This window comes from Cricetulus griseus, chromosome 5 (genome assembly GCF_003668045.3).
Source record: "Cricetulus griseus strain 17A/GY chromosome 5, alternate assembly CriGri-PICRH-1.0, whole genome shotgun sequence".
NCBI classification, from domain to species: domain Eukaryota; kingdom Metazoa; phylum Chordata; class Mammalia; order Rodentia; family Cricetidae; genus Cricetulus; species Cricetulus griseus.
In genome coordinates this window covers 22,772,502-22,788,695 of record NC_048598.1, presented here as the reverse complement: position 1 = coordinate 22,788,695, position 16,194 = coordinate 22,772,502, and the positions used below count along the sequence as shown (strand labels likewise).

Below are 16,194 nucleotides of genomic sequence, written 5' to 3'. Positions count from 1 at the left end.
GGCAGTCTCTAGGGCAGCCTTTGCTAAGTCTTTGGCTTTCATCCAACCACTCAACAATAGTCACCAATTTCCACTTAACTGTTCCGTAATCACGCACTGATGAAATAACTGTTACACCTAATTGGATGGCAATGTTTTGCTCTGGTGTTAGGAAGGGAGGAAGGGGGGAAGGGGTGAGAGGAAGTAAACCAATAATGACTCCAACCTAACCTGTCACAGACTTAACCGTAAAAATAATGTGACTCAGCCACTCGGTTCAGGCAGGTAAAAGACACCCACAGGCCAGACTGGGTCCTCACAGTCTGAGCTCCTGATGATAGCCATATGCCCACTGGCACCCATGCACAGGGTGGGTGGGTGCCTTTATGGTGGGCAAATATATGGTGAAGACATAGAAAGAAAAGCAGAATGGTTCATATTCTGTGGAAAGAGCCAGAACTCAAGAGGTGAAGGTGGTGAGCAGCAGGCTGACATGGGTGGCCTCCTTGCTCCCTAGGGCTAGGGTGACGTCTGGGGCTAGGCTGCTGCCAAGGGCTATGTACGGGTCTGTGGCCCTACCACAGCTGGGGTCCGTGTTGACACGAATGACCCATGTTGCCTCCAAAGGCCACAAGGACGCTTTGGGTCTGGGCTACCATCCGTGGCCATGTTGGTATCCTGGGGTTATACTGCTGCTAGAGCCATTCCAATCTGAGTGGCCTGCACTGCTACTGGGGGCCATGGTGGTATCTGGGCCCAGGCTGCTGCCAAGGGCCATGTCTCAGTCCATGGCCCTACCGTGGCCAGGGTCTGAGTTGATTTCCATGGCTCCTGTTACCACTGAGAGCTGGGCAGATTCCCAATAACTGGTCAGCCACCTGAGACCATGTTGGTGTCCAAGGGCCAAGCTGTAACTGGGGCCATACTGATCTGGGTGGTCTGCACTGCTACTAGAGCCACGTTGACATTCAGGCCCAAGCTACTGCTAACAGCCATGTCTGGGTCCAAGGTCCTTCTGTGGCCAGAGTCTGGTTGATATCCACGGCATGTTACCAGAGGGGACTATAGGAACCATGTGTGTTGAAATCCAAGAGCCATGCTGAGCTGGCCCCGCCCTTCACTGGCCCTGGGATAGTGGCCCTGGATCTCACTGGACACTGCAGCAGGAAAGCTGGACCCACGCCTCAAGGGAGAACACTCCCCCAGACATGCACACCCTCAGGATAGATGGCCCTACTCCTCACCATGGGTATGGGAAAGCTGGCTCTGCCCCTCACCTGAGGAGGGCTGTCCCAGTGGCACAGACTGACCAGCTCAGCTATCACCCAGGTCCACATCCTGGGCCTTGGGTTGGCCCACCCTAACATTTACCCCATCTATGACCTACTGGAGCATGTGAAGGGTCTGGTCCTGTGGAACAATAGCTGCAGGATCTCCATAACTCGGGGCAACAGCAAGATGTTCAAAAAGAGTTTCGGCAAGGGTCCAGTGATGATGGTGTGCCAGAGAGCTAGAGGTCTCAAACCAGACCAGTGACTTATTGCAATGAATGTTTGTGGGTGGGGCTGATTGGACAAAAAGGTATACTGTGTGACACACCATAGCTCCCAATACCACTGGGACGGGTGGAGAGGTATTGGAGAGGCAGGAAGAATGGAGGAATGAGGTGAGGTTTTGTTTCATTTTTAATTTGGGGGGTTTTCTTTTGGGCCAGACATGGAGGGACTAGGAGGCGAGCAGGATTGGGATGCATGCTGTGAAAATCCCAAAAGAATCAACAAAGAATTATTTAAAAAAAATAATGTGACCCTGAATTCATATATACTTGTACTAGTGGAATATATTTTAAAATCTAGTTCTGTTGACATCAGATCAGCACTCATCAGATATCCCCTTCCTCCCCCCACCCCACACACCCACTATAATTTTGGATTTCTTTAAGAAAATCTATCACACCTAACTCCACTGACCTTCATAGTAGTAAAGTTCCTGATTCGGTCAAATTCAAACATGATCTCAATGTAGCCATTGGTAGCACTCTCATTCCGCCAACCCACGTAGTCATAGCCAGGCCACACGTGGTATTCATGGGTCTGGGTAAAATCATCCAGGCCAGACACCCCATCAGTCAACTGGCCTAGTCCTTCAGTCATGCTGCTCAGGCCAAGGGAGGAGGAGAGAAGAGAGGAGCCCAGAGTTAGTCACGAATCCACAGAAGAACTTTTCACCCCACTGCTTCACCACTGGATTTTGCAAGAGACACAATATTAGAGATGGAGGGATTAGGAGAAAGCAATCAAATGCATTTTATACTGGAGACTTCTTTTTCTGAATCATGTAGTCCATAAAGGGTTGGTAATACGTCAGACAAGTCACTGATGGAACAAGTGCTATGTGTTGTGGTCTCCATGCTGTTTATTATCTCTCTTATTAATAAATTAGTCTAAATGCCTTTGATAATAGTGAATCATTATATCTAGACACCATATTCAGCTGGTATGATAGCTCTTAAAAGTTTTGCTGCTAATGTAGTAAACATTGGCTTTTTATGACATTTGTTTATGTGAAATCTGATTCCACTGATTCAGGGGAATAGATCATTGGATGGTATTAATTTGATTGGATGCCTATAACACCAGAATAACTATTTCTTCCTTATTCTTGTTTCCAGGATTGCCATTATTCATTTTACCAGATAGAATCTGGGATTTTAAAATACACCTCATACTTCTGGTGGGTTGATTTATTATCAACCACAGTTGTTTTTTTCTTTTTGTTTTTGTTTTTTGTTTTTGTTTTTGTTTTTTGTTTTTTGTTTTTGTTTTTGTTTTTTGTTTTTTGGTCATGGCCATTTTTTCCATTCTAGTGATTATTTAAATCTAGTGATTATTTAAGTCTATTTAAATCTAGACTTTACCTGTACCCAACAGCTCCATCATAGACAGAATCATTCAGATAAATGATGGAGCCTCCAGGGAGTACAAACTGCTGCCCAGCTGGAGCATTGTAAGACACCAAGCCATCTGCCAAAGGAAACACAGTGGTCAGTGTCTCTGATAAGGAGATGTGCCTGCTGCTTGACCAATTGCCCCAAAAGCTACTTGCACTTCCAGGGTTGTTCAATCTTATGCATTGTGTCCACTTGAGCTCAATTTGGGCTCACAGTTGAGCCCTATTGGAAGCACACCTCAGTGGCAGTCAACTGAGTAACTCTGAATGTCATTCTAGGCATAGGGCACCAAATCATGGGTGGATAGGCGTGGCTTATTTTTCTCTTTTAACCAAAGGGGCATCATTTCATTCCAAGGATGAACGACTTATCCCTTTCTGAGTTGATGGCTGGTTTTCAGTTCCCAGGCCTTGGAAGTTTCCATGTGGTACATAAGATCTCTGTGGTAGAGACTTACCTAGCCAGACACAACCATAAAGCTCAACCCTCATGCACACATTCATGGAGTGGTCAGTGACTGGGATAAGGCGAACAAATCTGGCTACAATGGGTGGCTCCAGGTCCTTCAGGAAGACATCATAAGGGTTACTGTTCCCATCTAGCACCTAGGAGAGAGAAGAGAAAGAGTAGAGATAGTATAAAACCATGCTCACCTTTCTTCACTCATCATGCATTTGATGGAGCCTTCGTTTTTCATTCATGAGCAGAGGACATGCCCTCAACTCTCCCAGTGAAGCTAATAGATCCTCTGTGCCATCTCCTGCACCTTGGGTCATATTTACAAGGTTCATATAATTGAGTATAGTCCATTTGAATAGTTCTATTATAAGTCAACATTTGGTCCTAGGTCCCCCCAGAACATGGACATTTTCTTCTTACCTGCTTTCCATGCCGATTACGCCAGGAGATCCAGCGAGTGCCATCTCGACTATAGTTGATCTTGTACATGGGTGCATATTCAATGCCATGACCCCCCGCATGACGTCCCTGGGTCCCCACAAGAGTGATAAAGTGGAGGGTACGTAAGTCAATCTGCAGAAATTCTTTCAGGTCATCGGGTTGCACTGGAATCTCGGGACACCAGGCTCCATCTCCTTCTTCAGAGTCCAGCCTTGAGAAGGAAAGGTAGGAGAAAGAGAACAACTGTGAAACAAGAACCGCTCACCAGCTCATCGGAAGCAACTGTTCTGTGCTGGAGGAGAGAGTGGGAACCGCAGTCTAGTCCAGAGGGACTTTGTGGACCTTCCCATATGTCTGCTTGTTCTCACCATCCCCATTTGTGGTCAGTTTCCTGTCTCCAAAGCACCACACAGCCCAGGGAATGTCGCCACAAGGGAGCTGGGGGCTTCCAAAGCATATGTAATCTTTAGGGTTTTTTTTAGAGAACTCTTGGGAAATGAAACTCATTCCACCCCTGTTCCCTTATGGAGTTCTTTCACCACCCCCCTTCCATTTCTCAGCCTCAACCTCACAAAGCTAGTAGTGGTTTGGGTATCAAGTTATGGGAGAGAGGAGGGAGGAATGGTAGGGTCTCCAGTGTGGGCTTTGCAATGCAGTGGAATTCGAGTCAGCAGGATGGGCGTGGCCACCCACTAAAAGCCACAGGAACTGTGCTGAAGGTGGACCTGAGGGTGGAAAGCAGGCAAGGGGAGTGGCCAATACCTGGTTTCATTTATTGCCCCCCAGGCTGGGCTAGCACTGAACAGCATGCAAAATCACTATGAGGTTTATCTGGGATCCTCTTTGTGTTTTCCCCTCTTCCTTGGGATGCTCTCTTTCTTCACAGATGTTACTCACTCTTTTCTTGCTCCCCCCAACTCCACCAGTCGTCACTCTAGTCACTCAGACACTAAGTTAAATATGATGAGGAAGCCTACCGGAGTTGATTTTCTTATGGGTGATTCCATTTTAACAGCATCGGTACTAAGTTTACACCAAAATAATTAGGTTCTGGCAGGAAGAGTTGGCATCAGTCAGAGAATAGTTTCTGAGATGGGAGTCTGTTCATTTAGGGAACCTTGGGAACTACATATACCACATAGAATTTGCTCTGTTTATAGATGAAGATGGCCCTTCTGTGTGAGGTTTCCTTGAGGGAGGAAAGAACTTACTGGAAACCTCAGCTTCTGGCTTAACTGTAGAAGCTCTGCACTGTGACCGTCCAGGTACCTCTTGAGAAGCAGGCTTCGCTCACTGCCAGCGTCCTACACAACCTACACCTCCCTGTACCTTCAGCCTTTCTCCTCCAGCGGCCCACAGTGAGGCCAGGCAAAGCAAATTCGCCGCCTATCAATGACCCCATTCACAGTGGGTGGTGTGGCTCTGCGGCCTCTGTGGTTGGGAAGAGGTTTCCAGGCCAGCAGCTACAGCCAAGGCCTGGCCTCCCTCTGAAACATCCCAAGCAGCACAAGCCCCTCACGTCTCTCTCCCAGTCGCCTTGAGCTCTCACCAACACCATCCTTTCCACCCCCGCCCCACCCCCAGCATCTTGAATCACAGCTACGTGTCTGCTTCCCCAGTACACAGACTCTCCTGATGTAGCCATCCTCACCTCCCATATCTGGCAGCCGTGGATTCTGACCACTGACTTGAAGCTGTTATGTCCTCATCTGGAATGTGGCCTCCTGACATGCCCAGAGGATAGCGACATATGGCTGGACGAAGGAAACAAAGAGAAAACAGAGAGTGTGCTTTCATTTTTATGTCAGAGCCCCCAGGAAGGTTGAAACTAGTAACAGGACAGGAAATAGAGGAACTGAAGTCTTCCTACATGTCTCTACTACCACAGTTCAGCCACTCTATATTGCAGAATTTCTTTCTAACCCTAACTCCAAATATCTCTTAGAGCTTCAAGATTTAATCAACAGCCAAACTTACATTTTGGCCCAGACTTTGGCAACTAACATAATATAACTTAATATACAAATTTCTTATTGTATTGAGTAATGAAGCCAGTAGCCCATCTTTAGTTCCTTTTTAGCAGATTTGCATATTGAATTGATTTCCTTCAAGTAGTGTCATCCTTGTAGACCTCAGATACCCCTAAGAACCACAGTGCTCTGGTTTTCTAGGAGCTGACTATATAAGATTATAAAATAAACCAAGCAGGGTGGTGGTGGTGCACACCTTTAATCCCAGCACTCAGGAGGCAGGGGCAGGCAGATCTCTGTGAGTTTGAGGCCAGCCTGGTCTACAGAGTGAGTTCTAGGACAACCCGGGCTGTTACACAAAGAAACCCTGTCTCAAAAACAAAAAGAAAAGAAATTAACCAGACCACCCTATGTTAGTATTGAGCATGCTGGGTCCTGGCTAAAAACATGAGTTTCAGGGGTGGGCTCCACTTTCAACAAAGAGAGTACAAAACAGAACAGAGGAAATTCCCTGAGGGAAATAACCCAGCTTTCAAACAATGAGCACTAGACAAAAGGACCCCCATTTCTGAGAGATGGGAAAAGGCAGTGGGGGGCGCACATGAGCCGGCTACTGTGCCCTGACAGCATCCAGTTACAGCAGGGGAGTGAGAACACAGGCAGTGTGGTGGGAACTCCCCGAGTTACAAAGACAAAGCAAGTGAAATTTGAATACTTTGAAGTCACTGTGTTCTGTGCAATAGAAAGTGACCAGGCAGATAAAGCAGGGAAAATGAGTCAATATGAGGAAGGAAGAGAAATAAATGATTTTCAACAGTATTTTTCTTTCAAAAAATATTTTTTTGAATCACAAGATTCACATGAAGCCACAAATGGCCTTCCAAAAATTAGAGCCTTCTTTGTTTTTTTAATTTGAATTAGAAACAAGATTGCTTTACAAGTCAATCCCAGTTCCCTCTCCCTCCCGTCGCGCCGCCCTCTACCCCCCCCCACCCCACCAACTAACACCCTACATATCACATGTCCTTTCTGCTCCCCAGGGAAGGTGAGGCCTTCCATAGGGGGTCTTTCAGAGTCTGTCATATCCTTTGGGATAGGGCCTAGGCCCACCCCTGTGTGTCTAGGCTCAGGGAGTATCCCTTTAAGTGGAATGGGCTCCCAAAGTCCATTCCTATGCTAGGGATAAGTACTGATCTACTACAAGAGGTCCCGTAGATTTCCGTGCCTTCCTTCAAAAGAACAGACCAGGGGATGTTAGGAGTCTAGATTTCAAAACATATCTCAAATAAATAATTAAAACAGTTAGTACTTTAGTGTGTGTGTGTGTGTGTAGACCAATGAGACAGAATGGGGAGCCCATAAATAACCTCACACTGGTTTTCAACATAGGTAACAAAAACAAACAAACAAACAAAAAACGCATGGGGAGGGGAAGAATAGCCTTGTCAACCAATGTGCTGGGAAATATGGACATCTACATGCCCAAGAAAGAAACTGGACCCTTGTGTTATACATAAAACCCACATACATAGGGAGTTTGTTAGACTAGCTTACAGAATTGGAGGCAGAATGGTTCCTCTGGCCATCTGCATGCAGCAGAGAACAGGGGATTAGGGGCTGCTCAGAACACTAAAGCTTTGGAAGAAGAGACCAGTGATGCAGCTTTCATCTGAGGCTGAAGGCCTGGAAGCCCCTTGTGCCCAAAGCCTGAATAGGCTAAGTCTACTCTCAACAACCAACAACAAAAAAGGACACCTGCCCAAGAAAAGTTGAACTGAGCAAGAGCTAGTTCCACCTTCTCTCTTTCTGTTCCATTTGGTCCTCAGCCTGTTGCATGGTGTTGCCTACATTTGAAGAACTTAGATCTTAACTCTAGTGTACTGAAGCCAAATCTGAGAAATGTATGTTAATAAAGACCCAGAGTTAGTATGCTGTGTGTTTGGGCTCAGAGCTCTGCTCCCAGATCCCATCCATTCTGGACAGAGAACAATGCTCTGGGGCCATGCTGGCGGCCACAGAATAGATCATCCCCAGTCAGTAGGCTTTCAGTCCCATCCATCACACATCTCCAGATGCTGGGCTGTACACACCATGAGAACCTCTGCACTCTGGGACATGTGTGGTAAACCAGGCATTGGGAAAGAAGAGCCAACAAGGTGAGTCACAAAATTATCATAAATAACTTCTCACTAAGGGGCCTGCTGGTCCTTGGGACAATAACCAAGACATTTTAATCTGCTACTGCCTCTACAACACATCTGGGTAGGACTGTATTTCCTGGGAATCCTTTTTATGTCATATCCTAATTGATTCCTTGCAGGAATCTTTCCCTATTGAACAGATGAAGAAAATAAAGTAAAAGAAAATTGAAGTATGTCTGACAGGCAGGCAGGGTGGGGGAGGGAGTGACAGAGAAAGACCACTTAGGATTCTCTGCTGTGAGGTGTCAGAGGACTGCTGAGTTCTTCCCAGAGGCTTAAAGACAAAGTCGTGGGGATTCAGCCAAGAGAAACCTTGACTCATAATGTGCACACTGACAGCAAGTAGAAAAGGCTTCCCTGTAAGTCTGATTATCACGTACTTGATGGCAATCTATGTATTCATGTACTGAGTTGACAACTGTGCCCATTAACCAGTGTTCTTTTATTTATGTATTTGGTCAGTAGTGAATAAGACACCGAAAATGATTTCTCTCATAGTCCTCCATTCTGGTCCAGGGGACAATTAGAAATCAGATTGATACAAGTTGCTTTGCCTACTTGACAGTTGCTATTACTGTTTCAAAGAGTCTAACAAACCTATCAAAAATACTAAAATATGGTATCGGCATAAAAGCAACAGATTCTTGTAGGAAATAACTTCCATCGTGGATTTCCTATGACACTTGTACCTCGATCTTCTTGTTGAGACTGCAAGCAATTTTGAGCATAGTAATCATGTTGGATTCCTGGCCCCTTTCAACACCTGCCGACACACAGCACTGATTAGGTGTTCAACACATGTTGGGCAAGCAGGTAAGTACCAAAAGGTAGAGAGACAGAAGAACAGAGACAATGAACTGCACATGAGATCTTAGAGTGCAGTAGAGGATACATTTCTAGCTCAGAACCTCCCAGTGAGTCACCATCTGTGGGGGTTCAACAAGTTTTTGTGAAGCAGTAGCTTACCCAGCTGCCTCTCAGCAGGCAGGGTCAAAGTTCACCAGAGGGCAGGATTATGAGTAGGAGAAGAAAAGCCACAGCACAGGTCTTAGTCAGTGCTACTGAATAACCAGTTGCCAAGATCCATTGAGGAAGATTTTCTCAAGTTTGGTCTGGTGAGGCTCCAGTGATTACAGACCTGAGGGATGTCAGAAATCTTGTTCTATGCCATGATGTGAACCCTCAGATCAATGCCAGAGTAAGTGCTGGGCCCCAAGTGTCACAGCAGATTCCCATTTATTAGGACAGGATATTTTCTAATGGATGACCCAAAGAGCCAAAAGTACCAAGCCGTATGCATATATATATATGCATACCTGTAATAAATCTTAACTTAGAAATTAGGCATAGTAAAAGATACACAATAATTAACGATAAAATAGGACAACTATGATATTTCATGGTAACAGTTATATGAATGATGATGCTCTCTCATCCCTTTTTTAAAATGTTTATTTTGTTTATGTGAACATGTATGCACACATGTGTATGCAGGTACATGTACTTGTACGCACTGAGGTCTGAAATCGGTGTTTAATCCTTCTGAGCTAGAATTACAGACAGCTGTGGGATGCAGTGCTTGCTATATTGGTGCCAGGATCTGAACACAGATCTTCAGCTGCACAGCAAGGTCTCTTAACCACTGAGCCCTCCTCTATCCTCTCTCCCATCTTACTGAAAGGCATTCACTCTTCCCAAGATGACATGGGGCTTACATTAGCAGGTGGAGTGAGGGGAACAAGAGTGAGGGAAGGAGAGGAGCCAGGGTTTCATCATGTGAGTCCCAATCACTGCATTTAAATCTGTGAATTGGTTCAGACTTGGTCCAGCTAGTATTTTCAGACTATGATTGACTACACACAACTGAAACCAAGGAAATCAAAACCACTGATAAGGAGTGACTAAGGTTTCAGCCATCCCCAGACAATGGGAGTTAGGCTAGGGATCTAAAAATCAGAACCAAAAAACATAAGGTTTAAAAATGGAATTCAGAGACAAAGCTTGTAAAGTAGCAATGTAACATGTAAGCAGGGTTTCTCTGTGACTCAGTGTTACCAGGGGCCCCACAGGAAGGGCAGAGGAAAAGGACAAGCTGATCTTGGATGGCCCTTCTCTTCCCACTGGGTCTTTGGAACCAGAAGAGGCCTTGGCCCAGGGAACCCAACGTGGCACTTCCCCGCAGCCCCAGTGTGGTTTTCCTATTGAACTTGCCTATTTTGGGTAACTAGTGGAAGGGATCCCAGCTACTAGGGAAGACTCAGACTGTAGCATTGGATTCAGTCCTGGACAGCAGACCCCTTTCTTTCTCGCAAGCCTCTTTTACCAGATCCCACTCTCCTGTTCATTCCATATCTTGAGATGTAAAGAAACATGTAACGAGGGCAGCCTGTCTCGGGAAGCAGGAGTCCCTGCAGCAAAGACTTGGCTTGCTGAGTTGTCTTGGTGGTTTCCGGGTACTTCCGCTACCCACCAATCTCCTGACGGAGACGCCAATGGACGCTTCCAGTTTCCCAGAGTGGAAAACTACCAGAGTGAGCCGCAGTAGGCCCAGCTGAGAACTCTGTCCATCCCAAGCTCCAGTAAAGGTTGGCAGGCAGGCTGAGGAGAAGCAGCTGCCACCAAGCCCCAGCTTCCCAAGAATTACTTTTCATACTTGCCTGCCAAGGCTGTAAGCCTGAAAGCATTGCTTGTTCCAAGATGTTTACCACCCCACAGCCAGCTCCGGCCCATGGGCTCCCGGTCAATGAGTATCCTGTATGCAGCTTCCAGGAAAACATATAGCACAGAAAGGTCTGAATACAGAGGTATGACCCCTGGCTCTCTCCAGGCGCATGCTTGACAGAGAGAGATTATCAGGGTTGGGGTTGGAGTAAACCAGTCTGTAGTCTAAAGAAATGCCAATAACTGAGAAACTTTAGATTCAGAAAGAAATCTTAACTTACTGAACCCTAGAACTCTATATTTGGTATCAGAACCTATGAGTCTCAGAAAGGTGAATAGTGATGTGTGAACTCACAAAGGTATAAAAAAACAATTTATTAAGAGGTGCAATTAAAAGGACAAACTCACAGATACAGGATAATGCTGTAGCCATTGCTAATCTCTCAACAACTCACTTCCCCCTTGGGTCTCTAACCACGCCAACAGAACCAGAACAAGAGAGAGCAAGAGCATTTTCCCCGTCAGGCTTATGAGTCCCTCATATAGCACCCCAGGCCATGCCCTATGGTCAGTACCCCAAAGCTATTGGCGGAATGAATTCCCGAAACACTTCCCCCTTTAGTCTAAATAAGAGGGTTCTAAGTACAAAACTATACACAACAAGAACAAATATCAAGTATTGTCCTGGAGAAAGAAAGGGCAATAACACACACAAAAATACAACTACAAGCAACAAGAACAACATCAAGCAAAAACACACACTAAATGCCCAGGCTATAGTAATTGGCAAATAACAGAGATTATTCCAACAGCTGTCCTATCCTGAGGAGTCTAAGCCTTCTGAACCCGGGGACACTGTATCTGATACCAGAACCCGTGAGTCCCACACTGGTGAACGGAGTTGATCAGAGACTGGCAGATGAGCAGTCCAAAGGTGACTGAAATCCAGTGTTCTCAGCTCTGGGCCTCCTCAGACCCCCTCGATCTCCTTCTTCCAGTTCTAGAAAGGATAAGCCTAATAAAAAATGTCACCTAAACCCTGCTTCCCACAGACTTCACATAGCTTATTCACACCGAGACCCTGTCAGGGTCCCGGCAGCACTGTTAGGGTTGCCTTCTTCAGGCTGTGGGGTTGTTCTTTTGGCACATGGGTCCCACTTTTCTCCCAGTTGACACCCCCTTAGGTGACTGCTCTGAGAAGTCAAAAACAGTTTCCAGAAACAAGTGTTAAAGACTTCAGGAAAGAAAAGCTGAATGTATGGGCTTCAGGGAAAGAGGTACAAATTGGATGACACGCCCTTCCTGGTTACAAACATGGGCCAGTGGATGGGAAAGAAGAGTGTTTTTGCCCCAACAAGGAGCTAAACGCAGAAGATATAACTGGGGGGAAACACCACGGAGGTTGGAAGTTCACAGGACACAGCACGAGGCTCAGCATATAGTAATTCTACATTTCATTTAGCAGAACTCAAGGAATCCTGCAGAAGAGGGCAAGAAAGACTAGAGGAGCCACATGGCTCAAGGACACTACTAGAACATGGCCCACAAAGTCAACTAAGCAGGGCTCATAGGGGCTCACACAGACTGAAGTGACAATCACAGACCCTCTTTGGGTCTGAGCTAGGTCCTCTGCATAGATGTTATGGTTGCGTGACTTGGTGTTCTTGTGAGACTCCTAATAGTGGGGAGAGGGGGTGTCTCTGATTCTTTTGCCTGCTTTGGGGATCCTTTTCCTCCTACAGGGCTGCCTCATCCAGCCTTGATATGAGGGTTTGTGCCTATTTTCATTGTAACATTTTTATGCTGTGTTCTATTGACATCCCTGGAAGGCCTGTTCTTTTCTGAAGGGAAATGGAGGACTTGTATTCTCTGCTTAATCATAATAATGGTACTTGGTTTGGGGAACATATAAGAAACCAGCCAATTAGCATCCTTTCAAACTTGGAGCAATGATGTGTAGTAATATTTATATATTCTTGATTCTCTGATTATTTTTATTATGACACTTTCTAATAAAAGATTTCAATTGGCCTCCAGAGTTTCACAGGGCAAAAGTAAATAAGAGGTGGGGAAAGAGAATAAGAATAAAGTTAAGGTAAAGTTAATATCCAAAGTTACACTTTCTTTTGTATGTTAGGTATCAAGGCCAGACCTTGTATGCATGCAGGAAAACATTCTAACACTGAGCGCAGCCTCAGCCACACTGTTTTACACTCTTCACTGGGGGGAACGTTTTTACACTTTGATTCTGAGATGCTTAGAAGTCAACTCAAAAGAGTAAAACCACTTAGTGAGATGACTCAGGGGTAAAGGCATTTGCTATGCAAGCTTGGTTATCTGAGTTCAATCCCCACAACCCACCTGAAAGTAAAAGGAGAAAATCAACTTCACAGAGTTCTCTGACCTCTATATGCGTGCTATGACCCGCAAGACATACACACACAAACACACGATGGTGATGATAATGATGGTGATGATAGCAAAATAGTAATAATATAAAATACTTCTTAAGTGAAACATGACCATTTAAAAGGAATCATAGTGATGACAGAAGAAAGGTTAACTTCTTGTAGCTTGTGATAATCAATGTTTTCCCCAAGAGTACCTGAAAAATCTAGATAAAGTTCATAAATGTTCTATTCAAAAGTGCCTTATTGATGAGGCAGAGAGAGTAGAACAACTAAGACCTTAGAGAAAGGAGCAGTCTCAGAGAGGAGAAAGACTCCTTGTAGTCCTTTTTAGCCTCCAGCTGACTGAGCCAGAGACAAGATGCTAATGTTCACCATAGCACCCACAGAGGGTTACTATGAGAAAAAAAATAGTAGTGGTGATGAGAATCTGGAGAGAACTATGCACACAGCACTTCCACTCTGCCTTTTGCCTGGTGCTGGGCCTAGTAGAGCAGGAATGTTCAAGCCAAAGAATTCAAGTCTTGCCAGCGAGAGAACTCACAGGGGTTCCGGAGACACTCTCCATGACCAAGAATTCAGCCTACCAACTATGCAGAGAGATGTGTTACACTGCCAAATACAGGCAGATCCAATTGCTCCACCAATGGCCAATCTGGATTTGGGTTCACAGCCTCTTACAGAAGCCAAAGATCCAACAGCATGCTCCAAGAGCTAGCCAGCCCTGAAGAAGAAACAGGCCATGCCAGTTCTACCTACTACTACTAGGTTTTCAGTAGCTACTCATAATGAATAAGGTGCAGACATGTGCCCAAATATGTGTAAATCCTTTACTCTTGGCATGCCAAGGGAAGAATTCCAGTTCAATCTTTTGGGTACTATAACTTACGGTCTAATGGATGTCTAATGAAGGGTGTTTTCAGGGTACAAGCATTACTACCTACAGAAAAGCTGCTTTCTCAGGACTGAAATTGGACACTTGCTTTATTTAATCAAGAAACACATCAGAGCCAGGCATGGCGGTGTACACCTGTAATCCCAGCACATGGTGGAAGTAGGAGAAGGAAGAGCCAGAATTCAAGGCCAGTCTCAGCTACATTGAAAGTTCTAACCCAACCCAGGCTATGTGATACCCTGTATCAAAACAAAATCAAAAAAGAAAGAAATGAAGACAAGAGGAAGTAAAAGGGAGAGGGAGTGAAAGACATACAGACAGACAGGCTTACCCCTGCAGTCTGAACACTTGGGAGGCTAAGACTGGATGGTTTTTATTTGAGGCCAGCCTGGATTACACAGAAAATTCCAAGATAGCTCTGGCTATGTAGTTTGACCCTGTCTCAAAACAAATAAACAAAAAACCCAGGAAGACATAGAAAAGAAACATACCAGTAGCTAAAGACAGAATGCTATCATCATTAACTTAGTGGGGGTGTCTATCCATCACTATTGAGAAAGTTCCTAACATGAGAATCTGTTACCAATCTTAGATGCTGATCAAACCTACTAAAAGAGAACACATTAAAAAAAAAAACCATAGCTTTTCTAAATTACATTTTCCCCATCTCCACAGACAGGGTTAATGACACAGAGGGCAGACTGTGGTTGTGACTTTTGATAGAGGGAGTCTGAATTCATCCTTACCAATGTCAAGAGTTAGAGATGTACACCAAATGCAACCACAGCCTCCTTTATTTATAACCTTCCAAATATTCTTCCTATAGATCATAGGAGGGGGAACTTGGGCATTTAAGAATAAACAGAGCCCTCATGTTCCTGTAGGGTCAAGTTTGCTCTACCTCTGCAAGTGGGAAGGGTATGATGCCATTCAGACCTGAGGGAGACTGGGCATTGGTTGCTACAGCTGAAGGAACCTCAGCTCTGCCTCGCCCATCTGATTTACTTGCTCTTACAGCATCCCACTGTTGAAGGAATCACATTACCAGGGTCTCCACCTCAGCTTCCCCAACATCTTTTGGAAATCAAGCTTCATATGACACAATTTACACTTTCTACCTACAGCAAAACACAGAGAGGCCTCACAGTCCCTTGACTTTCATTTCTCCCCTCCCTGTCCTCATTACTCAAGTATTTACTGACTGCCTTCATAAGCCAAGCACGGTAACAGGCACCCCTGATGGTCACGAGTGTGTGGGAGATTATCACCACAGAAAAACAGAAACATGTCCCAATCGGAAGAAAAAGTTGCATAGCATTTAACAATTTATCACCACCCACATAAGCCCTTAAAACACACACACACACACAAACCTCCAAGATTTAACTACTATAACTTTTGTTTTACTTTAACTGTGTATGTGTCCAAACCACCAAAAACACTGAATGGCTTGTTTTGCTACAGCCATGCTCTTCAGAGACTAGCTAAAGGCAAGAGCTAAGTCAACAATCACCCTACCCCAGACAAATACACTACATATGCTCTGGCCCTTTGGGGTCAGGATGACCACAGCCCAAGGGCTGGCAGAAGCCTCATTCCCCACTAACAACTCAAGTCTTTCTTGAAGACTACAGGAAAAGTAATGGTCATTTGGAACTCCTTTTCCTACCCTGTTATCTATTAGGTACAAACTTAGTGTGTTTGGATTGTTTTTCAGTTCCCTTCTCTTCCCAAAGTCACAAATGGGAATTCAGTATTGCATGTGACTTTCCAAAGCCCTTTTATCTTCACTTATGACATTATCTATTATTTCCCATGTCTCCCAGACGAAGGGAGTGCGGGGGGGGGGGGGCTTATGAAATGCATATATGGTACTGTTTGGGTTTCTGTTTGCTCCCCAGAGGTCCATGTAATGTGAAGGGAGCTGGGTCCCCAGTGTGGAAATCCGGAAGCGAATGGAGCCTTTAAGAGGTGAGGATTCTAGGAAGTGTTTAGGTAGTAGAAGACCCCACCCTCAGAAGGCAGGGCAATTCTCACAGGACCCCATTGTAGGTTGCTATCAAAGCCTGAAACTGTCCCCATACAGCTATCTTCTTGCACACGCTCCTTCTGCCATTGTCACCCACCATGCCCTCGAACCTCCCAAACTGTGAGTAAGCAAACATGTTTTCTTCATAACATTGCCCTGTCCTGGGTATTTCATTATACCAACAAATAGCTGGTGACTGTT

The 16,194-nt window shown here is 45.2% G+C and overlaps 1 protein-coding gene across 6 annotated transcripts in view; it reads right to left on the bottom strand.

Annotated features, from left to right (window-relative positions):
• The window catches only part of Ddr2 (discoidin domain receptor tyrosine kinase 2), a 126,507-nt gene that overhangs the window by 26,074 nt on the left and 84,239 nt on the right, over positions 1 to 16,194 (bottom strand). For 5 of the 6 annotated variants that reach the window (XM_027417072.2, XM_027417076.1, XM_027417071.1 and 2 more), the window contains exons 4-8: positions 5,481 to 5,583; positions 3,809 to 4,040; positions 3,387 to 3,534; positions 2,897 to 3,002; positions 1,950 to 2,133 (exon numbers count right to left, since the gene is read on the bottom strand). In XM_027417072.2, the coding sequence (XP_027272873.1) occupies positions 1,950 to 2,133; positions 2,897 to 3,002; positions 3,387 to 3,534; positions 3,809 to 4,040; positions 5,481 to 5,583 (773 nt within the window). The remainder of the gene's footprint in view (positions 1 to 1,949; positions 2,134 to 2,896; positions 3,003 to 3,386; positions 3,535 to 3,808; positions 4,041 to 5,480; positions 5,584 to 16,194) is intronic. The other variant, XM_027417077.1, reaches the window with a different exon arrangement.